The sequence below is a fragment of the Mya arenaria genome, chromosome 14 (assembly GCF_026914265.1).
Source record: "Mya arenaria isolate MELC-2E11 chromosome 14, ASM2691426v1".
Classification (NCBI taxonomy): domain Eukaryota; kingdom Metazoa; phylum Mollusca; class Bivalvia; order Myida; family Myidae; genus Mya; species Mya arenaria.
The window spans coordinates 35,636,634-35,663,093 of record NC_069135.1 but is presented as its reverse complement, the minus strand read 5'-3'; the positions used below and the strand labels follow the sequence as shown (position 1 = coordinate 35,663,093).

At 35.2% G+C, this 26,460-nt stretch overlaps 1 protein-coding gene across 1 annotated transcript; it reads left to right on the top strand.

The window, feature by feature from the left end:
- The first annotated feature begins 2,097 nt into the window (after positions 1-2,097).
- On the top strand, positions 2,098-25,636 carry LOC128217678 (glutamine--tRNA ligase-like). The gene is made up of 19 exons (XM_052924983.1): positions 2,098-2,226; positions 3,215-3,365; positions 3,944-4,129; positions 6,347-6,411; positions 6,643-6,702; positions 6,919-6,994; positions 7,272-7,429; positions 7,642-7,728; positions 8,195-8,294; positions 9,782-9,969; positions 10,706-10,836; positions 11,815-12,045; positions 12,698-12,871; positions 13,460-13,622; positions 14,402-14,494; positions 14,836-14,963; positions 16,463-16,529; positions 16,828-16,953; positions 24,868-25,636. Exons 1-19 carry the CDS (start codon positions 2,113-2,115, stop codon positions 24,916-24,918), a joined length of 2,349 nt encoding a protein of 782 aa, XP_052780943.1. The 5' UTR covers positions 2,098-2,112; the 3' UTR covers positions 24,919-25,636.
- The last annotated feature ends 824 nt before the right edge of the window (positions 25,637-26,460 follow it).

Genomic DNA, 26,460 nt, shown 5'->3' with positions numbered 1-26,460 from the left:
CTAACTAGTGGAGTATGGCTATGTCTGGAGCAAAACAATGACGTTTCGATACAAAAAAGGCATAACAACAAGTGGGTCCTTTCAGTTTTCAGGTTTTTATTTGATACAATCTAGGTTGTGTTTCAATGAGCCGAAAACATTTGCTATGGAGGAAAGCAGTTGGGATGCCTGGAACCTGGACTGTTTTAGATCCTAGATAAAGTATATTATTTTAAGTCGGGTATAAAGGGAAAAAACATGGCGGAAAAGTTCGGAGTAAGTTAGTAAGTTGGGTATTCGAATATGCAACTATACCTACTAGTTTGTAGTGATTATTCGAATATTCAACTACCTGCTAGTTGCCAGTTTGAGATTCGAATAATCAATTACAAAGTAGGTACACAATGATATTCAGATGTTTTTTGTGAATATCAAACTACCAATAATTTGGAAGTTTGGAATTCAGTTTTTTGTCTTATTTATGGGTGAAAGGTACACATGAGAAGAAATCACATGTCAAATGTATTTATTGCATTTACACAGAGATATATTCGTGTGAAACACTGTTTTATTGAGTGGTTTTCTACTTTCACCAGTTGAATTTTTGATTATTGCAGGTGGTTATTCGCGAATATCCACCTACCCGCCAGTTGGTAGTTTGAGACTCGAATCATTACGTATTCTCTTTAGACATCATCTGAATCCCCAACTCCCGACTTGTCGGAAGTAGGATATTCGCGAATAGCCAACTGGCAATTTCGAATATCCAACAAGCAAATATAGAAAAATACTAAAAAAAGATAACTCGATTCGGAAAGGACTATCGCTGTAAGTTTGTTATTTTCATATCAATTTTTATAAAACATAGCGGAGTCAAAGCGGAAATGTACACTATACTCGGTTACTGGGCGATATGTTGAGCAATTTATATATTTTTTTCAAAAATCGTGGCAAATGCTTGGAATGTACAAAATATTGTTCGTATAACGAAAAGCAAAACGTTTCTGGTCCAAAAAATTGTTTATACATATATATTCACCATATTTGCCTTTAAACGGAGGTCTCGGAATGCATATTCTATCCTCAGTCAGGGTGTATTCATACATACAAATGAGGCACAAACTATATAAAAAAAAAATCACGTGGTATGTCCACACTGATTATTGTATTACATTGGCACCTCTTGACGAGGGAACACGTTATAATCTGATTTTTCACGAGTGTCATAAAAAAAAAAAACGATATGTATCATGCATTTTTCTTAAGCCGTTAGTAACGCTTTTAGCCATAAAACAGACACATTTCGAACGGAAATATGAAAATCTACGGTCTGATTTTTTTCAGCAATCTTATATCATTGGTTTGCAGATATTTACGCAAAAAAAATGCTCTTTCGTAGATGAAAAAGTTGTAAAAATGGTATATCTGTGAGAGTGCAGCTTTAAAGAGTAAACTTGAACACTTTTTGAGGAGGCTCGTGCCTGGTTTATAAATGCCTCCGTCTGAAACCGGTGCGGGTGATACAGGAATCCAGTGAAATCAAGTAACAATATGGTTACAACAGAGTTTAATTATTTATCAAAATGAATAATTTATGAGTGGATTTCACTTCTCGAAAACTGGTTTTCACTTCGATTTCCGATAAATTTTCGAAAAATTCCTCTAATTTCTTTATTTTTTGACCAATTTCAATAAAATTTAAAATATTAAAAATTTATGAGGCATATTCCATTAAGCATACAATACATTTTATTTATTAATCAAAATGAATAAGTTTTGCGTGGATTTCACGTTTTGAGTGGAAATCCACTGGATCCTGTATCACCATGATGTACCCGTTGTACAGTACATGTTCTAAATTAATTGATTGAATAAAAATCGCCAGTTTGCATTCAGAATTTATAAGCCATATCAATTTCACAAGAAGTTTATTTATTTAAAAACCAACAACAACATTTAACTATTAATTTGAAAAGTTTTTTTATAAAATAGTAAACATAATGTGCGGGTATGATTAACTTTAAGAAACAAACATTAGCATTTCTGGTAGTGTGTAGCCGTATCTATTCGATTAATCTGTTCGAGCCGGTTTAGTTTACACCGGCAGGCGTTCATCAATCGTACCATTTCAACATGGCGGATGAACTCGTGTTGTTGTTTGTTGGAAGTGGTTTGAGTGAACAGAAAGCAAAGGAAACTTTGAAAAATGAAGTTGTATCGCAAAGTCTAAAATCTTCTCTTGACCAGGTTTGTTTTGTAATAGATACACCTCCAAAAGTAGCGTATGATGCATTATTTCTGCATCAGTCTCTTATTTTGAGTTTGACAGCTGATGCAACCCAGTGTAAAACTCAGCTGTCAACATATTAACAAAATAACTACATGGTTGATTTGTGTCGTTCTGGTACAAAGTGTTATTTATTCTGAAAGGGCTATTACTAAATCATGGACAGTGTACCTTTCTGAAATTTTCTCTTCTTTACATGTATTTTGATGTTTTTAACTGTTCTTGCATGCAGGTTTTGTTAATAATACAATGATGTACTGGTATGTTTTTTTAACTATTGTGCACCAGTCAATTGTAACCACGGCCCCCCAGGATCGGGGGTATACCAGAGATAGCCGGGAAATGGGCCGTGTTTTTACCTTTCAGGTAGCCCCGCAGTGCTGGCTGAATGCGGTGGTTTTGTCTTCGCTTAAAATAAAGCGGGGAATGGGCCTTACCAGGGTCCCAGGGGTGCGGGGGCATTTGGCTGGGATTTTACCATCGTTCCAACACGGCGGGGATTTTAGCCTGGGTTGGCTGGACCGAAAGTCAAAGTCCCCGTTATTCCCCGGACCTGGGGGGGGGGGGCGTGGTTACAATTGACTGGTGCATTGTTTATACAGAATTTTACATGTTTATTATGAAAACATACACTTTATTTTGTATTTAATAACACTTTTAGCAAGATTTAGTGTATATAGTATTATGGTAATAGCCCCTAAAAGTGCAGTTTACACATCATTTGAAACATAATGATAAATGGTGAGTTAATTAACACATCATTTATATAATTTATTATAGAACTTTTTTATCCCAAATTGGGAAAAGCATGTCTAATATTCTACTACCTATCTTAACAAATTTTGTGGAATTTTGTTGACAGACAGAATTTCGCTCTTTTGAGAATTTTCAAAATCAACATTTTGTTTGATAACCAAAAAATCTTTTACAGCAGGTGATATCTTTCAGGTTGGAAAGTTATCTCCTGGTCTACAGAAGGACAAGGATATAGGCAAGCTTCTCTATCACACTGCAACAAAGCTCAAGGCCAGAAAATTTCAGAGCATCATTGTTGACTATGTGGCAAAGAAAAAACTGACATCAGAGGCTCAATTAAATGGTAATTATATGGACACATAGGGTTTTAACTAGGTTATGAAAAGGGCAGGGTGCTGCAGAAAAGGGCAGGGTGCTGCAGAAAAAGGCAGGTTACTGCAGAAAAAAAAAAAATGTGCTGTCGGTGAAATTAGCATGTATCCGGCTGTGAAGAATTAAAATGATTATTTGTTTCAAAAAGAATGTTAGAAATGTTTTCTGTTTAAGGAATCAGGTGGCAAATATGTTCAGTTTGCATGTATTTATTTATAATCATCATGACTGTACTAAGCTTTTAAACAAAATTAGATTATCTAAAATATTCTAAGGTGCAGCCCCTTCCATAACTCAAGCTAAAACCCTAAGATACATGTACCAATACTTTGACCTTGTTGTGTTGTTTGGTTGATCATAATTTAGTAAGGAATTCCTGAAAGACTCATTTGCATTTGATACATTTTCATATGTATTGAGGTATCAAAATTAACTTATTTTAAGAAGAAACACTCATATAATTTCATGATTAAAGTAGTTTATTTTTTCATTTCTTTTCACTACTGTTTTTGGCATTGCACCGTACAGTATAATTAAACCCTTTTTCAGCTGCACTCGACTACTTCAAGCACAATCCCCTGGATCCAGTGGACTATGGAAAATTTGAGGGGGAGTGTGGTGTGGGTGTGGTCATCACGCCAGACATGGTGGAGGCTGCTGTGGAGGAGGTGATCGCTAAACACCGTAACGGCCTCACCACCCAGAGATACAAGTACAATATAGGACTGATCATGTGTATGTCTTGTTCTGTTGATTTCATTTAGTTTGAACATGAATACATAAATTCAGAGTAACTTTATATATTTATTATTATTATGCCCCCCTTCGAAGAAGAGGGGTATATTGCTTTGCACAGGCATGTCGGTATGTCATCCGGTCGGTCGGTCGGTTGGTCGGTCCGTCCGTCGGTAGACCAAAGCTTGTCCGAGTGATAAATCAACAATTCCTAGACGTATGGTCATCAAACTTCACATGAAGGTTGGGCCTGACCAGTAGATGACCCCTATTGATTTTGGGGGCCATCGGGTCAAAGGTCAAGGTCACAGTGACCTTAAATGGTAAAATAATTTTAAAGCTTGTCCGAGTGATAACTCAACAATGCCTGCACCCATGGCCCTCAAACTTGACATGGAGGTTAGGCCTGACCAGGAGATGACCCCTATTGTTTTGGGGGGTCATCAGACCAAAGGTCAAGGTCACAGTGACCTTGAATGGTAAAAGGTTGTCCGAGTGATAACGTGACAATGCCTGCACCCATGGCCCTCAAACTTGACTTGGAGGTTTGGCCTGACCAGTAGATGACCCCTATTGTTTTTGGGGGTCATTGGGCCAAAGGTCAAGGTCACAGTGACCTTGAATGGTAAAAGGTTGTCCGATTGATAACTCAACAATGCCTGCACCCATGGCCCTCAAACTTGACTTGGAGAATTGGCCTGACCAGGAGATGACCCCTATGGTTTTTGGGGGTCATCTGGCCAAAGGTCAAGGTCACAGTGACCTGGTATGGTAAAAGGTTGTCCAACTGATAACTCGACAATGCCTGCAACCATGGCCCTCAAACTTGACTTGGAGATTGGGTCTGACCAGAAGATGGTCCCTATTGATTTAAGGGGTCATTGGGCCAAAGGTCAAGGTCACAGTGACCTGGAATGGTAAAAGGTTATCCGAGTGATTACTTGACAATTGCTGCACCCATGGCCCTCAAACTTGATTTGGAGGTTGAGCCCGGCCAGAAGATTGTCCCTCTTAATTTTAGGGGTCATTGGGCCAAAGGTCAAGGTCACAGTGACCTTGAATGATAAAAGGTTGTCCAAGTGATAACTCAACAATGCCTGCACCCATGGCCCTCAAACTTGACATGGATGTTGGGCCTGACCAGTAGATGACCCCTATTGATTTTAGGGGTCAAAGGTCAAGGTCACAGTGACCTTGAAAGCAAACTCGACAATTCTTGGACCTATGGTCATCAAACTTGACATGAAGGTTGGACCTGCCCAGTAGATGACCCCAATCGACTTTGGGGGTCATCAGGCCAAGGTCAATGTCACAGTAACCTTTAACGCAAAAGAGTTAACAAATCTTCCCCCACTGATATTTCAACAATGCCTGAACCTAAGATCATTAAACTTGACATGGATGTTAAGCCTGACCAGTAGATCACCCTTATTGATTTAGGATTCATAGAGCCAAAGGTCAAGGTCACAGTGATCTTGAATGGTAAAAGGTTGTCCGAGTGATAACTCAACAATGCCTGAACCCATGGCCTTCAAACTTAACTTGGAGTTGCATCTGACTTGTAGATGACCCCTTATGATTTAAGTGGTCATCGGGTCAAAGGTCAAGGTCACAGTGACCTTGAACGAAAAATACTTGTCTTGTGATAACTTGACAATGCCTTCACCCATGGCCCTCAAACTTGACATTTAGGTTTCTGGTGACCAGCTGATGACTCTGGATTTTGAGTTCATAGAGTCAAAGGTCATGACGGTCATAACACACTTTATCCTCACACTTTAATGGTCATAATCTTAAGACAGCAACAAATCAGCTGTCATTTCGGTCCATGCATATGTCATTCAATTGTCCATATAATCCTGACAACATGGCGCTCAGGGGGGGGGGGGGGGGCATAATGTTTGACAAACATCTCTTGTTATTATGTAAGATGATAAGAGTGTGAGTCGGTACATTTCCTGACATTGCATCAGTGTTTAGATAGTAACAACATTTAACCACATACATGTGTGTAAAGACAACAAAGATAACAATATTCACTAATTAATTGATATATTAGTCGAAACCTATGCTGTAAATGTTTCCTTATACAAGATCGTGACTGATTTCAAAGCAATAAGATCGTGTCTATGACAAAATTTATATTCACCTAAAGGCTTAACATTTGTACTGTTGTTTAATGATTTAAAGTGTTTTCAATGTTTTGTATTTTGACAGCTGAAGCAAGAGCCAAGCTGAAATGGGCTGATGGAAAGGCAGTGAAGAGTGAGGTTGATATGCAGGTATACATGGGTTATTGGTAGCCTGAAAAACATTTATTGGATAATGTTACTGAAATTGGTATCTTACAGGTTGTATTTAATTTTAATTCTTTTTTATGCATTTTCACTGGATTTATGCATTAAATTGTTTTTATTTGCTATTCTGTGTAAAGATGGATATTTTTAATACCTCTATTTGCTTTTAGTTCCAAAGACCCCTCCCCATGTAAAACTTTATGCTTGTGTTTGTAGGTTCTAGATCTCTTGGGACCAAAGACTGCTGCTGACTTGGAAAAACCCACCAAGCAAAAGGTAAACTTCGAAATTTAAAGACATTATTTACATTGTAAGACATGAATGTGAAGAGCTATTTCAGTACCAGTACTGAATGATATCAGTTGTATATCAATTTCCATTTTATAAAAAAAAGTTTTAGGCTTCTGAATATATCTGTTTGCTTTTGCAGTTTTATATCTCACTAAACTTGATAAACAACTCATAAAACTCCCAACTCTCTGTGTTTTTTAGGGAGGAAAGGGACCGAAAGATGTAGAAAATGCCAAAAAGAAAGATGCCATCAAAGAGGCGCCATCAGTGGAAAACTGTAAGCAATCACTTTAACTTATTTGGATTTAGTCTGAGTCTCAAGGAAAAAAATTTGTGCCTTAATTTATTTCAAAATTTGGATGTTCTAGAATACCATGAAATTTTTGGTCCATAGAAAGGTTATGTTACCCATGTTTCTCCTTACCAATGCCTCTGTTCTTGGCTTAAACTGATGCAGTGAAAGTCTATGGGAAGAAAAGCTCTTCTTAAGTTAAATGTCTTGTTCACTAGCGCCACAGAAATAAATCTAACCAAATCTTACCCTACTTCTCCAGTCCTGGGTAAAGATGGTGAGGTAATGAGTTTCATGGAGCTGATGGGTGAGGCGGTCAAGTTCCACAAGCCCGGGGAAAACTACAAGACCTCGGGCTATGTTATCACGCCTAAAACCATGGACATTCTAAAACAACACCTGAAGGAAACTGGAGGCAAGGTAGTAAAACTATCTGTGAAATTATAATTTTAGGGTTCTTGTCAAAATATTGTCATCCATTATGCATTGGCATCATTTTGTCTTTACATTATCTGGGTCCTCTGGGACGTCATTTCAACAAATGTATGAAGATTTGTTGTAAGATCTGGAATTTCAGTCTGATATTATTATTAGACCTATAAGGTAACAAATTGTTCATTGTCCTGTTACAGGTGTACAGCAGATTTCCCCCAGAACCAAATGGAATCCTCCACATTGGTCATGCTAAGGCCATCAACTTCAACTTTGGATACGCTAAGGTACTCTATAACTTTATTACCACACTTAAAGCAGCAGATTTGCTGTTTTGACATTTTTTTAGTTTTTGTCTCGGAATCAGTTAATATTGGTATTAATGCCTTCAATTCAGATAAACAAGATAACTCGCAATAGAACAGATCACAATTGTTAAGAAACCTTCATTTGCCTTAAAGCGTTAGTAAAGCTTTTAGCTATAAAACATCAATTTTCGAACCTATTTGTGAAACTGCGATCTGATCTTTTTACAGGAGTCTTATATTGCTGGCTTCCAGATATTTATGAAATATTAGCTTATTCTAAGACAAAAAATAAAAAAGTTGAGTTTTTCACAAATTATTTTTTTCATTTTTTGTCCATCATTTCATACCGGTAATACATATTGTATCGCTAGGTTTGAATTTTCTGAAAAACACTGCATATTCTTGAAGTTAGTATTCTTTTGATAACTTTTCTCATTACATGCAGGCTAACAACGGCAATTGTTACTTGAGGTATGATGACACCAACCCAGAGAAAGAGGAGGAGAAATTCTTCACTGGAATCAAAGACATGGTGGAATGGCTAGGTAGGGAATGGTGCACCTTTGTCAATGGTCAATCTATGTCATATATCAGGTTGTTTTAACCCCATGATACACTTTAGTGGATGAAATACTTTAAGTCATTGTTTATAGGACACACTTTTTCCCCTAGAATTCTTGTAAATTAGGGATGGCAACGAGTAGTAAAATTAATACTCGAGTGTTCGATCGAGTACTCGGGTACTCGATTACTCCGAAAAATTGAAAAAGTGTTCGCAAAGACAAGATTGTGTATAGATGTATCGTTAATGACGTATATTGTGCGTTGGTCGTATTATTGGTCATTTTCACCTATTAAGTAAACTTTCATTACGTATTTTAACAAAAAAATGATATAAAAAGAAAACAAATGTTGTTTCAGGCTTTTAATTTGTCTTATTCGTTTCATTTTATACAAGTATGCACTGCAGAAATGAACAACAATCAGAATTACAATGAACGAAAATTGATAGCATACATAAAAATAGTGAACATTATTCAATACGAAGTTCAGTTGTTCAGTTGTTTACTCTAAAAAAAATGTTTAAATGATAGTTTTTCGTACTGTGTAATTGTTGTTTACCTCATTAAATTCATAATTCTTGATTTAAAATATCAACCAATCAATTGTGATAATCATTTCAAAAATAGTTAAAATCCGCCCATTAAGAAATCAATTCTTGTAACGGTCAATACTCTTTCGTTTGTTAGCGTCCATTGTTTGGTGAAAGGTCTCTAATTGGTATACAATAGAATTGTGTAGGTGAAAGTACCGCTATCAAAACTTCGCTAATTGACATCAGTTCTAATTTGAAATAGGGGACCTTTGTTGACAGTTTGCAACTATCACAACAACTGTCAACTAATTGATTGAGGTCAATTGTGTACACAGCGGGGATTAGAGGGACCGTAAATTGTCCTCTTGGCAACTAACCAGATCTGATATATTGTCTGTAAATCGTGTGTTTGGTGATTTTTATAGATTTTTTAAAAAAAAATTCCGAGTACTCGAGTAGTGATTTGGTACTCGAGTACTCAGACGTTCGATTGAGTACTCGGGTACTCGTTGCCATCCCTATTATAAATATAATGCCTGTGTCTTATATATAGTATTAGGCTTTCGATGTTGTTTTTTCCAAAGTCAATTTCATGCTGAAATATGTTTGTTTTCATTTCACTTCAAAGGGACGCTACTCACACCTTCTGCCATTTTTTTGTTGTATTATAATTTATCAACTATTCATTTTTTAATACACAGAGTTTTGTATGAAATATAGACAACATTTGTTCTTTACACCCTTGGAAATTGGATGGCGTATATAGAATTATATACTTTCACTTCATTTCTCCAAAGCTTAAAGCTGTTAAAGGTAACGTATGCCTTGAATGACTTACACAGGTGTCTATTAAATTTTAGCTATTAAAACATTTACATAATAAAAAAATCAATTATTTTTAGTTGGCTGTTGTTTTAAATGTTTATTTAATTTCAGGCTACAAGCCATGGAAGATAACTCATGCCTCAGACAACTTTGACAAGCTGTACGGCTATGCTGTGGAGTTGATTCGACGAGGTCATGCGTACGTGTGTCACATGAGGTCAGAGGACATCAAGGGGTTCAATCCTCCAGATTCCCCGTGGAAGGACAGGCCTATTGAGGAATCTCTACAACTGTTTGAGGTTTGTTGTAGTAAATATTATAACAAGTACAGGGTTTGACACCAGCTTTCATGATCACTAGACCAGTGGACCAGTTAGCCTTAGAATTTACTAGACCTGACCAAATATCAACTAGACCAACTTCTTAAAAGACCAATTATGCCTTTAATAGGACTATTTTGTGAATCTGATGATTAATATTGTAAATGAAGCAGATACACCAACGAGGTAAACTTTATTTTTCTATTGATTCTTCTTGACCCTTTCTTCTCCTTGACTTTTCGCTCCCTGTGATTTTTTTGTCAGATAAAAACTCTTATTTAAGCAGGCTTTTAAAAGTGTCATAATATTTTGGAAACCTGGACATTGTATGATAGGCAATGTTGTTAGGACATGGGTTTGTGTCCAACCCTGTAGTACATTTGTGTTCTGCAAGAATTTTACAAAGACCTTGACTTTGGAAAAAATATAGAAGTTGCATTTAATGACAAAATCGCCCCAAATCACTTCAAAATTGTCTCATATTTTAAAGTTTGAAAAGCAAAACCATTGGACAAAATTACTAACCATTGGTTAAAAAAGTCAAGGCAAGCAATGTTCATAACACTTTTAATGCTTTTCATAACTGATAATTTACTGGAAAAAACACACCTGTTCTATAGTATACCATGTATATTCTTTGCTCTTTGCAATCCATTTCATTGAAGAACTCAAAGACATATGTGCAACACAATGTATATTTTCATTCCTTCCACAGGACATGAAGAACGGCAAGATCCAAGAAGGGGATGCAACTCTCCGGATGAAGACCACGCTGGAGGAAGGCAAGAAGGATCCCGTCGCCTACCGGATAAAGTTTGCTCCACACCATCGCACTGGTGACAAATGGTGGATTTTTGTTTCTCATGTACATGTCAAATGAATTAAGTAGTGTGCGTATGTGCGTGTGCATGTGAATGTTGAGGAAAGCAATAAGAATCCTGTGGCTATCTGAATAAAGTTTGCTTAACAACACTATACTGAGTTATAGGATGTGTGGTTGACACATACTTAGAATATAATGTTTAATATTAACAATTGTAGAACCAGTATGATGTTTAATATTAAGGATTGTAGAATCATTATAATGCATGTTTATGTTGAGAACCATCCTGAGGTTTACTAGTTTAAGTTTGCCTCTCAACACCAAACAATATATGTGGTGAGTTTCTGGAGAAGAATGACAACATTATATCAGATATAGGATGGTAGTTGAGCACTCTCAAAAGAACAAAAAGGACAAAATCAGACACTTCCTTCTTGTTAAAGGAACTAGACACCAGATAAAACAACTGCAAGAAAAAACTTGTCAAAAACTTGCATATAATTGACACCGTTGTGTACAAGGCATTGAATCCTACTTACTGATGTATGCATTACTTACAACACATGCATTTTTTGCATATTTTTCCAATTCAAATTTTACTAGAGTTGTTAACCACATAAATCCCAGTAAGTTTAAAAAGAGCGTTGTTATATTTATCTGCACTCATAAACAGATATGATCTGAACTAGGAAACCATTATGCACTATTTTATACAGGGAAACACAGATGAGACAGCAACACCATTGTTGAATTTATTATTTTAACCTTGTAAAGTGATGTATTATTGGCTTCCTACTAGGTCTTATTGGCAATATTATGCTTGTTTTGAGGAAATACTGTATTTGCCACTTTTTTCAGCTGGTGTCTAGCCCCTTTAAGATTTGGCAAGTTGTTATTTTATCTATTATTGTGACTTATTTTGTCGAAAATGGTCCTCATATTTCTATCATGATAGTAACAATACATCATTAATTGAACCCTTCATTATTATACCATTTCAGGTGTATCTACCCAACCTATGACTTCACCCATTGTCTGTGTGATTCCATAGAGAACATCTCCCACTCCCTGTGCACAAAGGAGTTTCAGTCGCGCCGATCCTCATACTACTGGCTGTGTAATGTCCTTGACCTTTACTGCCCTGTCCAGTGGGAATATGGCCGCCTTAATCTCAGCTATACTGTCGTCTCCAAGCGCAAGATTGGCAAGCTTATAACTGATGGATGTGTTCGGTATGCATATAAACATATTATAAGTATATTTAGATTGATACTAAATAAAGTGCCATTTGCAAACCAGTTTTATAATGTCTAAAAAGTCTCTCTTCAATAAAAAAAGTGTAACCTTAAAGTTGAAGGTGATGAAAACAATAATTCTAAAATAGCTTTGTAATGAAAGCTTGCTGGTATTGGAATGTTTTACACTGAAGATTTGTAGGTCAGTGTATGTATACCACTTTTTAAATTAGAAAACTTTACTATTTCTTCACCATTTTAAATGAAACATAGCACAGTCTACGCCACTTATAGAGCCTGCCTTCGGCCTTTCCCAGAGTTTGATTGAGAGTTAAGTTCCTTAAAAGACTTTGACAAACCTTTTTGCAAAACCGCGGCCTGAGGGAGCTCTGACAAAAAATAATAATTTGGAAACAGGTTTGTCAAAGTGTAGAAAAAGAAAAATGTCTTTGTTTGAAGTCTTCATTTTTAAGCAAAATACATGATTTAATTTCTCATGTGGTATACTCAAACTGTACTTTTGTGATATAACGGTAACATGTTTTTCTGATGGAAATTGACTATTGAAAAATCTACAATTTACCGGTAGAATGTAAAACAATAAACACATTGTGCAAGGCTTTGAAATTCATTTACAAACTTTTTACAGAGACTGGGATGACCCTAGACTGTTCACACTGACAGCCCTTCGTCGACGAGGATTTCCCCCAGAGGCAATCAACCTGTTCTGTGCCAAGGTTGGCGTCACAATGGCCCAGACAGTTCTAGACCCAAGTATGCTAGAGGCTTGTGTCAGAGATGTGCTCAATATTAAGGCTCCTAGGTAAGAATTGTGTGGTTTGACTAGGGATGAAGTGATTGGAGATCACCATGAGCATGTATGCGGATTGAAGAAAGGTTTTGACATTCAGTATCAGCGAGTCTTTAAGTAAAGTACCTATTTGGTTTGGGCCATCTGGTGTTCATAAAAAGTGTTACTGAGGTGTTCAAATCATAAATATATAGGCTCTTTGATAGCTTTTACGGTGATAGCTCTTCTGTAAATAGGGGATATTATGATTTTCTGGTGACCTATACAACGTCCATTTCTGTGTGTAAACATGTATCGGTGGAGACTGCACGTACTATTATAATATAAACAGCTCAAACAACCATTCCATGATTATCAAAAACCAACACCAAAATAAAAATTGGTAATATTTTTTGGGAAACAAGTGTCAATAGATTTGGGGAATTTCAAAAAAATTAGCTGAATTTTGGCCTCTGCTAACAAAGGTTAACATCCCCTGAATTATCCTCTATTTATTTCACTATCATTTACTGATTATATATTTTCCATTCAAAAAGCACTCAACATATATGTGAAGTGTTTTTCTCATCATTATGACAATAACCATTACAATTGATACAGGTGTATGGCAGTATTAGACCCGCTGAAGGTGACCATATCAAACTTCCCTGGTGATCACTCAGGGGAGATAACTGTGCCTGACTTTCCTGCGGATGAGGCTCGTGGATCACATAAAATACCCTTCACCAAAACCGTCTACATAGAGAGATCTGATTTTAGAGAAGTAAGTATACCTATGTTTTTAATTAGATAATATAATAATGGTCTGTAAGTTGGCGTTATAGTAAAAGCATTGGTCTCTAACCCAAGATGCAGTAATCTTAAGCAGACTTTTGTATGATCAAGTGGGAATCCTTATGCTTGCCGTCAACACAAACTTCAACAAGCCCTGCTATATAATATCAAGAATTTTAGCAAGCCCAGAAAGTTTTCTACCAATACAGGGCTTGCATGCTTGTGCTAATTTCGTCCACTGTAGATGTTACAGATTCATCCCTGGACAGTTAATTAAAAAAATAGTTTTTAAGGCGCCTTCATAGTACAAGCATTGGTCTCTAACCATAGATGTTTCATATTTAACCCTGCATAGTTAATTAAAAAAAAGGATTTCTAATGTGGCTTAATAGTACGGGCATTGGTCTCTAACCAAAGATGTTACAGATTCAACCCTGGATATTTAATTAAGAAAAGGATTTGTAAGGTGGCTTTATAGTACAAGGGTTGGTGTCGAATTTGAGATGTTACAGGTTTAACTCTTGTTTATCCATTTAAATGGGTATGTAAGGTACCTTAATGGTACACTTGTCAGTGTCCACCTAAGATGTTTCAAATTCAACACGTGCTAGGGTCCCATCTCATTTCTGGACCCATGTACTGATTTTGCACCTAGGTTACACTCCAAATGATCCATATCAGCTTGCCTATGTATAAGTTTTAAAAGAAGAGATTAATTCTAGACTGAGATTATGTTTTGTATTGTAAAATTATAACTGTTTGTTTCAGAACGCTGATAAGAATTACAAAAGGTTTTCCTGTGATCAGCCTGTAGGTTTGCGACATGCTGGATATGTCATTGCAGTGGAGTCTGTTAAAAAGGTTAGATTTAGATGGTGTATTTTTCACCTGTGACAGAAAACTGTGTTATAAACAAGAGGACAAGAAATCACAATGGCAGATATTGTCTCTCTTCATACTATGATTTCGAAAAACAATTTTAAATCTGCTATACATTTGAAAACAATACCTATTGTTACTTTCCTTACATATTATATTACTTATATTACCCTATTACATTAGATGTTGCCTGAGTTGTATAACAAGGCTTATACTTATAATCGTTTCTGTCTACACAATTATTGCAATGTTTCATTTATGTGTATTAAGCAAAATGTCAAGCCAATTAATTTTTTGTCATCTCAGTACTTACTACATTCTAGGATGGGAGTGGAAATGTCACAGAGATCCTTGCCACATGTAAGCCCTCCTCTGATTGTGAGAAACCCAAGGGCTTCATTCAGTGGGTGTGTAACCCCCTCGTTTGTGAGGTCAGACTCTACGACAAGCTGTAAGTACATGTAGAAAGTTGTCTGACTGTAGGAAACTTCATTCAGAGGGTGTGTATCCCCATCGTGTGTGAGGTCAGACTCTAAGACAAGCTGTAAGTACATATTCCCTTGTACTTATTTGTAAATACAAGTAGAAAGTTGGTTGATTGTGGGAAACTTCATAAAGGGGGCGTGTAACCATCTTGTGTGTGAGGTCAGACTCTATGACAAGCTGTAAGTACATCTTTACCTTGCTGTAACTACATGTAGAAAGTTGTCTGATTGTTGAAAACTTCATGAAGTGGGCATGTAACCCCCTTGTGTGTGAGGTCAGACTCTATGAAAAAGATGAAGTACGACGTATTCCCTATCTTGTACTAATTTGTAACTACATGGTTAAAATTGTCTGACTGTGAAACAAAGAGATTCATACAATGGGTGTGTAGCCTGTTTAATTGAGACATTGGCAGTAATGTAAGGCGCAATGCTGCACTGCCCTCTCACACCAGATTTAGCTGTAGTCACTAAGTTGAGCTGTTTCATATACCCTCAGGACCTGGAAATAAATAATTATATTGTGAATGCAGAATTGGTGCCTTTACAGTTTTATTTAACCTGCTAGTCTCTATTCTTACATTGTATACTCACAATTTACGGTCTGGTCCCATTCACATCGTAAAAGCGATACTTGGTGCCATAACAATGGTATTTCAAGCTGCTAGTCTCTATTCTTATGTTGTATATTCACTATCTACAGTCTGGTAATCTTGGTGAATGCTGACAATGCCAGTGCACATGAAAAACACTGACAGGTTTTATGGTTTCATTATTATTATTCATCGTCGCAAAAAGGATGGAAGGATGAGTTTTTCACTGACAGCAGCTTACCCTTCTTACTGTAGATTTAGTTTAGACTTATTTATACTAATGGTAGTGAAATTTTTAATTAAAACATTATATCATCATACTATCCATGGCACAATATTAAGTGCTTTTGTAAGGTGTTGAGGTGGGATTGGAAAAAGCCCATTTGTCTGATTTGGTGATTACAAACCAAAGTCATATACGCCCAGGCCCCAATTTCTCGAAACTTCTTAAGTCTCTTATAACAGGATTAAGCTAAACCCACTATTTTTGTCTTTCAATATTTTGCGATTTATATACTCCTTTAAATGTTTTAATACTTGAGATAGAAATTATCGCTATGATTATCACAATAAACCATTTTTCATTAAAAAAAAATCACTATAACTATGTATTTTGGCTTATTGAAATAAGCAGCTTAAGCCTTTTAAGCTTAAGAAGTTACGAGAAATTGGGGCCTGGCATCGAGTCAGGAACACTTTGGTGAAAAGTGAGGGTGCTAACAAGACTATTTGTCACTGTAGATGGGATATTTACCATTTCTTTGTTGTCAATGTGGCTTTCAGCCAACTGTCACTTATACTTTATGTAAAGTACACTCCTGTCTATGATTTACAGATTCTATGTACCAGGTTGTAATGTTTTATACTTCCAGTTTCTACCATAAAAACCCAGAGGATTCCAACGAAGTACCTGGAGGTTTCCTGAATGATGTCAAAAGGGTGAGATAACTTTTAACAGTGAATGAAGTTGAGGTTTAATAAAAAAAAAATCAACATTGTCTTTCGTTGAACAAAGTAGGTTACTAATTAAAGCCTGTCATATAACAATATAGTATGCGTCATGTCCATTCATATGAAGAGAAATTCATTATATATACAAAGCTTAAAATCATTTCTGTAATGAGTAAGTCTTATTCTTATTTGCCAATAAGCCCTGTTCTCATTTTACTTCAAAACAAAAATAAACCAAGCAAAGTTTTGCATACTGAACATAAGGTGACAATACATTACTCCACAGGACTCACTGCAAGTGATACCTAACGCATATGTCGATCAGTCAGTGAAGAACGCTAAGAGTCTGGACAGGTTTCAATTTGAGAGGATAGGATTCTTCACTGTGGACAAGGACACCACGCCGGGAAAGGTAATGACTCCATTGTATAATTATGTATGTATTTATATTCATACAACTATTATAACTTTTATATGTTATTATGTTAGGAGCATGTACTTAAAACAAATCCCTACATACACAGGTACATAGGAGAGTGGTCTAATGGTATATGTGTCCACCTAGCACCTAATAGTTCGTGGCCTGCAAGTTTAAGGCCCTCAAGGGGCACATTTTCTAGGCTTTCTTCTCAGAGAGAGGATGTGAGTTTAAGGCCCTCCAGGGGCACATTTTCTAGGCTTTCTTCTCAGAAACAGGATGTGAGTTTAAGGCCCTCCAGGGGCACATTTTCTAGGCTTTCTTCTCAGAATGAGGATGTGAGTTTAAGGCCCTCCAGGGGCACATTTGCTAGGCTTTCTTTTCAGAAAGAGGATGTGAGTTTAATGCCTTCCAGGGGCACATTTTCTAGGCTTTCTTTTCAGAATGAGGATGTGAGTTTAAGGCCCTCCAGGGGCACATTTTCTAGGTTTTCTTTTCAGAAAGAGGATGTGAGTTTAAGGCCTTCCAGGGGCACATTTTCTAGGTTTTCTTTTCAGAAAGAGGATGTGAGTTTAAGGCCCTCCAGGGGCACATTTTCTAGGTTTTCTTTTCAGAAAGAGGATGTGAGTTTAAGGCCCTCCAGGGGCACATTTTCTAGGCTTTCTTCTCAGAATGAGGATGTGAGTTTAAAGCCCTCCTGGGCACATTTCTAGGCTTTCATCTCAAAATGAGGATGTGAGTTTAAGGCCCTCCAGGGGCACATTTTCTAGGCTTTCTTCTCACACAGAGGAAGTGAGTTCAAGTCCTACCAGGGGGACATTCACAAAGAGAATATGAGTTTGAGGCCCACAAATTTGAGGCTTATAAGTTTGAGGTCAACCAGGGGCACATTTTCTAGGCCTCTCAGAGAGACAATTTCAGTGTACCAGACAAGTTCAAGAGTGTCAAATGGTAAAATAAATCAGTTTAAAGTAAAGATGATATTCAAGTTTGTCTTTTTCCCCCTTTTCAAGTAGTGCTTTTATCACATTTGCTCTATTAACACCTTTTATCCCATTAGTGCCCTTTTTATCATCAGAATCATCACCAAAGATCAACGTCCCCATAATGCACTGTCATAATTGAGAAATATTGTGCAATAGTCATGGTAGTAGTGTTTCTGCTAGGTGTTTTGAGCAACTGCCAACACCATGCTGCCCCTTTGACTGCTGAAAATGTGCCGTGCTGCCCCTTCATCTTTCATATCATGTAAAATACTAACTTTGTTTCAACATTATATGATTGGCAGTTGTCCGGCAAATATCACCATTATTATGCAATGCCTCTTGCATACTCACTTAATAGGTTTATTCATTTGCCAGTTCGCCATATAATTTAAGACGTAATTACCCTTATTGCAACTATTAATGTAAACTGAATGCACAATATCTGGCTTTCATCAAGTATCTTCCCTCCTGCATTGTTGCATCATACCAGAATAAAACATGATAATATTTACCTGAGCATGTAAACCCTTGTCATATTGAAGGAAGGCTGAAACATTGCAGAGACTTGATAATTGTTCAATAAATGATTGGCGAAAACCTAACATCTTTGGCTTAATGCAGTAGGTGTATCTTTTAGATTTTGTCTAATGAGTTACATCAGTATGGCACCAGATTTTCTACATGGAGAATATGGCACGATTTACATATCAATGATGTATAACCAAGAACATTAACATTCGCTTTTTCTGATTGACATACATTAAAAATTCCAGATATGTCCATTACAGTAATCTTAGAACTGTAAAAATAGAATCAATCTGTCATCAATCAGGGAAAAACAAGGGAAATGTGTTAAAAGGCTAACTTAAAGAGATGAATTACAGTATCAAAACTGATAAAACATTATCGTGAATTCGCGGAAATGAAAATAAAACACATTCTATATTATTTAGTAATTTACCAAGCAATATCTTGACACCTGTGTCTGCGTTAATACAAAATCAGATTCTCGCATATTAATGAAGGAAGTCCTACAGGAAGTTAAACCATTAAACTCAGTGAGGAAAAGTTATGATAAAAAAATGAGATTTTATTCACAATTTTTTTGCTTCTTAATGCTATTATTGTGTTTTCAAATACCGGTATAATAATTTCATCCTAAGATTTAATTTTCTTATATGTGCAGAATGTATTCTTTAATTACCTGGTCTTATACTATTGGCAGATTCATTTTTTCCAGGCTCCTTTTTAATGGATTTTAGATTGCTACATTGAAGGGGTCGTTCTATGAATCACATTATCAAAGTGTAAAAAATATTGAAATAGCCATTAAAGGAATGATTCTTTTTCTCATGTGATAAATTACGATGCTTGATTCTGATAGTGTACTTGTGCACCTGTGAAAGTTTAAATAAAGCGGACACCAATATTCTGCTTAATAGAATGGTGTTTGATATTTCATTTTCTTAGTGCAATAACTCAATAACTGCATATAGAAATAGGAGCAGATATTGAGTTATTGCATTAATGTGATTTTGCTCTTAATTCATTATACATTTATTTTGGAATGAAATGTTGAATAATCATTTACTGAAATGACCAGGTAGTTCTCGTTTCCTGCAAAAATACTACCCTAGACTTTTCATAGAAACAAATGATCAAGATAAATGTTCATAAATTGTTATGTCATGGTTATAGCCTGTTTTAATGGGGAAATAATGTTGCATTTTCACTTTGATATCTGCTTGTATAAATGTTCCGAAACTCATAACACTTGATTAAATGTGCTACATTTCCTAACTTTGCTGAAAGCGCTTCCATCGGCCTTGTAATATATATCTACAATACTTTGGACAAGTGTCTGGAAATTCTCATCCGGATGTTTTTTTCCCCGATTTTAATATTTTGTTTATAATCGTTGAGTAGTTTTGCCTTTAAGCCGTCAGTTAAGGATTTACCATTATCTTCGTAATTACGTTATGATGAGTTTCCAACGAGAGCTAAGAACCTCTTAAATATTCGTAATTGCCGTGAGGAGTAAATTGTTTGTTTTACTTTTATGTATAATTTGTAGAACATTGATGTAATTGCTCCGAACTTAAGGACAGTAAAAATGGACCCATCTGTCTCAGTGATAAAATCGGGCTTAAAATGTTTATGCATTGGTTTTTTAAGTTACAAAAGCTTTCTTTAATATCAAGGGGGTTTAATGGGGTTTTAATTACATATGTTTATTTATGTCATCAAATGTCGTAGTTTTAGTGGCTGGGGGGGGGGGGGGGGGTAAAGCCTTCTGTCACTCAAAGTTGATCATTTAATAACATGTGATTTTTAAAAATGCAATTTTTTAAGATACTACTTGCAGACTTGCTGGATGTGAGAGAGACCAAACCATGTTTTCTGCACCTTTCTTTCAAATTACCATAAACACCGTATCCTTCATAAGAACCATTGATTTCGATTTATTTTATCCTTTTCAGTAAATAAAAATAATTGTTGTACTAATTGTGGTACTGCTTATTTGGGAGAAAGAGTTCATCTTTAAAATTTAACGTAGGACTATAACCTAGAAATATTTCTCCCAGATGTAACAAAGACTAGATGGCATAGCCCCTTGGAACCATCCTTTTGGTAAAGCCATACCATCTTCCATCCAAACAGCAGCAAACTAGTGAAAATTCCTTCAGTTATTTATCACCTAAAAATTCAAAGCAGTAATTACAGCGTTTGAAACTCTGCAGACCTCTACGTTTGCAGACTTACTGTGACTACTGTGAACTACCAAACCTACACCTATGTTCCTCAAGCCTAACGATGTGCATAAACATGTCAGAGCCAATTTTGTCTTGTTCCACTGGCTAATAATTCTAAATCAACTTCTAATTACATGCCTCCTCTTTACTGCTGCTCATGTAATTCGTGCCACTCATAAACAGAACTGGAAGCAATATCCAGAATGCTCAAGCATTGTAACTCTGATTGGCATAATTAGAATGTCTTGTGTAATTATTTTCTTGTCAGCAATCAAAACAACATATAATTTTATTGGCTCATAAACTCAATATATTAACCAAAGAATGGAACCGGTTTTTTGTTTCCTGTTTATTTTTTTAAAGCTATTTTGATAGCTTTGTGAAAGCCTTGGTAAAGTTTACTTTGCCAGTAAAAATTTAATGTTAAACTTTAAACATACCCTGTTAAAAAAATCCACATGAAACTTGGTACATATTCAAGCCTACAATTTTTACATCTCAACTTCCATTAGGCCAAAAAATATAATTGTTTGTTTAGGGTAACCTTCCCAAAATTTCTAGGTAGGGTTTTTTTATATATTTTTTTCAAAATCTGTCTTAAGTTCAGAGTGTTTTCTTGCACATGGCAGTCTTTCCTACATTACTGTCATTGCCTGACTTATCATATAATGTTTTATCATATAAACAATAATTCTGAATAAAATCTGCATTTATCCACTCTTCGTAACTCTCTATTCGCTAACGAATATATTTTTTTGCTCAGAAACGGAAAAAAATAGTTAGGGTCTGCGCATTTTTACAGGTAGGGTCGGGTTACCCGAAATATACTTTATTTTTTTTAGGCCTTACTGGAATGTACTGCCTTTGGCAATTGCAAATATTTTCCGATGAACGCATCATCTTCGGATGCAAATCATCACATATTAAAATAGGTTTTAATTGAAAAGTGTTTTTCTTGTTATTGTTCATTTTGTTCCAACAGGCCACTAAAAACTTAAATCAATATGTTAAAAAGTATAATTTTATGATATGTTAAATGTTTTTTTTGCATTAGTGTTTCAAATTTAAGTTTAAAAGTCTTTTGAAGTGATTATTTTTTTCCGCATTATTTATGACAAAATATTTTTAAATGTCTCCGGTTATGGTCGTGTTGTTCTATTCAAAATGAGTGTAAATGAATTACTGCAAGGTTTTTCTTAAATGAAATGAAGTACTTTTTTAACAATTCTTGAACAAAATAATTAACTATTGGTCCTTCTTACTCCACACACTTTAACCAGCCCAACTGCATTCATACCCTGATCATGACATCAATCCCACAATTCATTCCTTAAATGGCAGTATGGGTGTGTGGAACAAGACCCATTACTCAGTGTTCTTGTGTCTTGTAATACATTTCCGACCTCAAATTATTTTAATTTTTCTCAAGTATGTTCCAATTCAAATAATAAACAACATAATTGGAGAAATTATTTAACATTTCTTGTTCCATTAGAAAAAGATTTACAGCTGCTTGAAGCTTAGGTATATGTCTACCTTACTTAAACTTAATGGTTAAACTTCTTAGATATATTGCATTGTAATTTATTTATTTTTAAGCTTGTAAAAATTACATTGAACGAGCAAGAAAATCATCAACTTTATTTGTTTTAAAACATTTCATAATTATATACCTTTCTACAAATGTTTGTTTTGGATTTTCCTAAGATACATTGATGCCTCTGAAAACAGCATAATTTTATACATAAGCTCTAAGCACGAGGCAAGAATAAAATACATCTGTAATAAATGATTGTCATACTGTAAACATATCTGATAATTTCATGCTGTCTGGTGCACAATTTAAAACTCATTATAATGATAGAGTAATCTGTAATAGGGTTGTGACTGATAAGCCCCGTGCATCAGATTTTTTCACAGTCAGTGATCTGATAAAAACATATTTTCATTTTGTAGCACATAGTTTTTTATTTTTGTCAATGGAAATTAGATTTGTCTCAGACTTATGATATTTATAATTTATTACCACAGATAATGAAAGTATGCACGTACTTGATAAGACTGGTTTATTCAAATCAGTTACAATTTATGTCGCTGCTTGAATTTTGATTTGAAGATTTTTCTCATGCTGGACTATTTAAATGTTTAATACCTGAATTAATCAATAAGCTTACTGTCAGAAAGCTCTTTTAATACTGAACTAATAAAACCTATTATGATTTTTTTGTGCTGTTTACTAAAGGAAATTAAAGATGTTGACTGATGTTTTTAATTTTCTGCTAAAGAGCTGCTACCAATATCGCCAATTCTGTCACCAATTGACCACATACTGGTCAATCTCTCAAGCTGCTAGGATGTGGGGATCAGTGCACCCCTGTGTGGGGTGATACAGCCCTCTGACACTGTCCACTTACATTCCTCCTCGCCATACTCCCTGCCCCCTCCCCTGGCATGCTGGGAGCCCTTATCTACCTCCCTCTGACATATAGCGGGGATGATGGTCAACACTTGGTGATAATACTGTCATTTGTTTCCCTTTTAGGTCAATGATCTTGTGGATGAAATTATCTTGATATGTCTTAAACTTGACACTAATTTCAATATCAGCCATAACAAACTTATGGCATTGACATTGTATGCTTTTGGTGTTGTTGTTTTTGCATTAATTGCAATCCTTTAGTACATTTCTGGGTCATAGAAAGTACTTACAAGATTAGATGTCAACATTTTTTTGGCTACTTTTTGGCTGACATTTTCATAATTCATGAGGCAAAAATAAAATATGTAAGAGCAGAAACTGCCAAGAAACATTTGTCAACATCACAAAAAAATCTTGTCATGTGAGATGCATTTTTATAAAAAAACAAAATATTTTTGACTCATACGCTAGTGATTGCATGTATAAAACAAAAGCAGTTAATTGTCACTGAAAAAGGGCATTTGTCACAGAAATGATGTTTGGATTTGTCAAAACCTTCACTTGAGGGGAAAGTTCAGCATAATAACAGGGTTTTGTGCATTGAGTGAAAGAATCTGTTATGTCTTAGTAGTTTAGTTTAATGTACTTTGCATTATATTTTAAACATTTTCAGCAATTTAACTAATTAACATACAATGTGTCATTTTGACACAGAGTGTTTTTTGAAAGTTCACTAGCATGATAGATTACCGTAGTAACTATATAGGGAAACTGTGTCATTTATGTGAACTGTTTGCTATTTTTCATGTAGGCAGATCATTAATTTCTCTTGATTCTGTTATGTTTAAAGCTGCACTCTCACAGATAAACCTTTTGACAACTTTTTTTTATTTTTTGTCTTTGAACAAGCCAAATTATGCGAAATTCCATGGAAACAAATGATATAAGACTGCTGACAAAAAAAAATCATATCGCAGATTTTCATATTTATGTTAATTTTTTATATTTTATGCATTTTTCTTAAACCGTTAGTAACGCTTTTAGCCATAAAACATTAATTCTTGAATGGAAATATGAAAATCTGCGATCTGATCTTTTGTCAGCAGTCTTATATCACTGGTTTACTGATATTTACGCAAAAAGTGGCTCAATCCAAGACAAAAAATAAAATAAGTTGTCAAAACGGCAAATGTGAGAGTGCAGCTTTAAACATAACTACCAAACAATTGCACAATGCACCATTTACTTCTGTACCATTTTATTCATCCAAACTACATGTAGCTTTGAAAATAGCATGGAAGTAATCTTGTAAAGAGAAAAAGATTTTTTTTTTGTTCTGATTTTTAAAAGTGATACTGTTTTACCACTCATTTATTATTCAATGTTTGCCAAAAACCATCTTATGTTCAAGTAAGGTTGTCCTTGAAAAAAGTTTTATTTGCAGTGGTTCGAGAGATTCACTTGATTTTTTTATGACTGCTTGAGTAGTATTGTTTGGTGTTTTGTCATCATTCATTTTTTTCACTCGCTCTTAAAACATGTAATTTCTTATTATACATTAACATTATGTTAAAGAGATGTCAAATAAACAAGTTTCTGAAAAAAAAAAAATGAAAAATTTATGTCTCTTAGTTTGAAGTGATCATTTTTCTGCAACATAAATCTAGTATATTTCAAAATTTACATACTACAAAGAACACTATGTCAGCAATTTCAGATTTAACTGATGTTATTATGTTTCTCTTTTCAGGTTGTGTTTAACCGCACAGTCACTCTGAAGGAAGACAAGGACAAAAACTAACAAGGGGGACAATCATCTGAGGAAGGGAGACAATCAGCAGAGAATGGGAGATAATTCTGATTATTTAAAGAAGCAAGGACTCAACTTGATCATTAAAAATTGGAGAGAGAAAAGACATTTTATGTTGAAAATAGTATACGCAGTTCTTCTAAACCATTGTTCATCTCTTTTTAAAAATATGAACACAGTGCATTTTATTGTTCATTCTAAACTTTCAGTGCAGTTTGAAAGAATTTTTTTTGTTTTTTTATATGAATGATTGTTTTGTACTCTATATGACAGCTTGTCACATAAAAAAGGATTGTTAAACATTTGAATTATTTATTCTTTAAAAAACGCTCAAACAAAAATGCTCAATATAAGGGCATTGAGTTTACATACTTAAAGCAGTTGTGCTTTAAGCTTTCTGACTCCTGACTCTATGTTTGTCCAAACTTTCATGCTAATATGCTTTAAATGTTTAGTTGTTGCCTTATAATTCTTTCTTTTTTAAAAAATACTAAATTGAAATTATTTAGTACAGCATAGATTTTTTTTTCAGAGTGTTTATAATTTGATGTACATGTATATTTTTTATGCTACTGGATAAAAAACCTTTTCTCGACTGATTGTTGACTCCCTAGACGTAGTTCCAGATATAAAATGGCTGCATTGAAGTGCTTAAGTCTGCTGTATGATCCATACTAATGCAGAATAAATTATTTATTAAAGAGAAAGATTAGTACTTTGGTTATTCGTGGATCCCACTTCTATAGGAATAATTAGATAAAATTATAATAATCATTATATTTTTTTTTACAAATTGAAGCTTCTGGGAATGTACAATTTGTATATTGAAGCAAGTTCTGTGTTGTTTTGTATCAAAGCAATTTACTGAAGGCTAAAGCTCTTGCTTGTATGTGTCTTACATCAGCATTTTATTACACATTTATCTTTGAAACAAATTCATTCATCCCAACAATGGTAGGTGACGTTTATAGCTTTCACTGTGTTAACCAATCATAAATGTCTTATCAAGGGCCCATATTTACTGATGTCTGACCAAGGACCAGTATTCACTTAATCTGTCCAAAAGCCTTTAAAGTATTTAATAACATCCCACCATGATCCATATTTACTGACGTCTGACCAATCACCCATGTCTACTGATATCTGATCAAAGGACCATATACTGACGTCTGAGCAAGGACCCATATTTACTGATATCTGACCATGGGCAAATATTTAATAACATCTCTCCATGATCCAGATTTACTGATGTCTGACCAAGGGCCTAAATGTACTGACATCTGACCAAGGGCCTATATTTACTGACGTCTGACCAAGGGCCCATACATATACTGACGTCTGACCAATGACCCATATTTACTGATATCTGATCAAAGGACCATATACTGACGTCTGAGCAAGGACCCATATTTACTGATGTCTGACTAAAGGACCATATACTGACGTCTGAGCAAGGACCCATATTTACTGATATCTGATCAAAGGACCATATACTGACGTCTGAGCAAGGACCCATATTTACTGATATCTGAC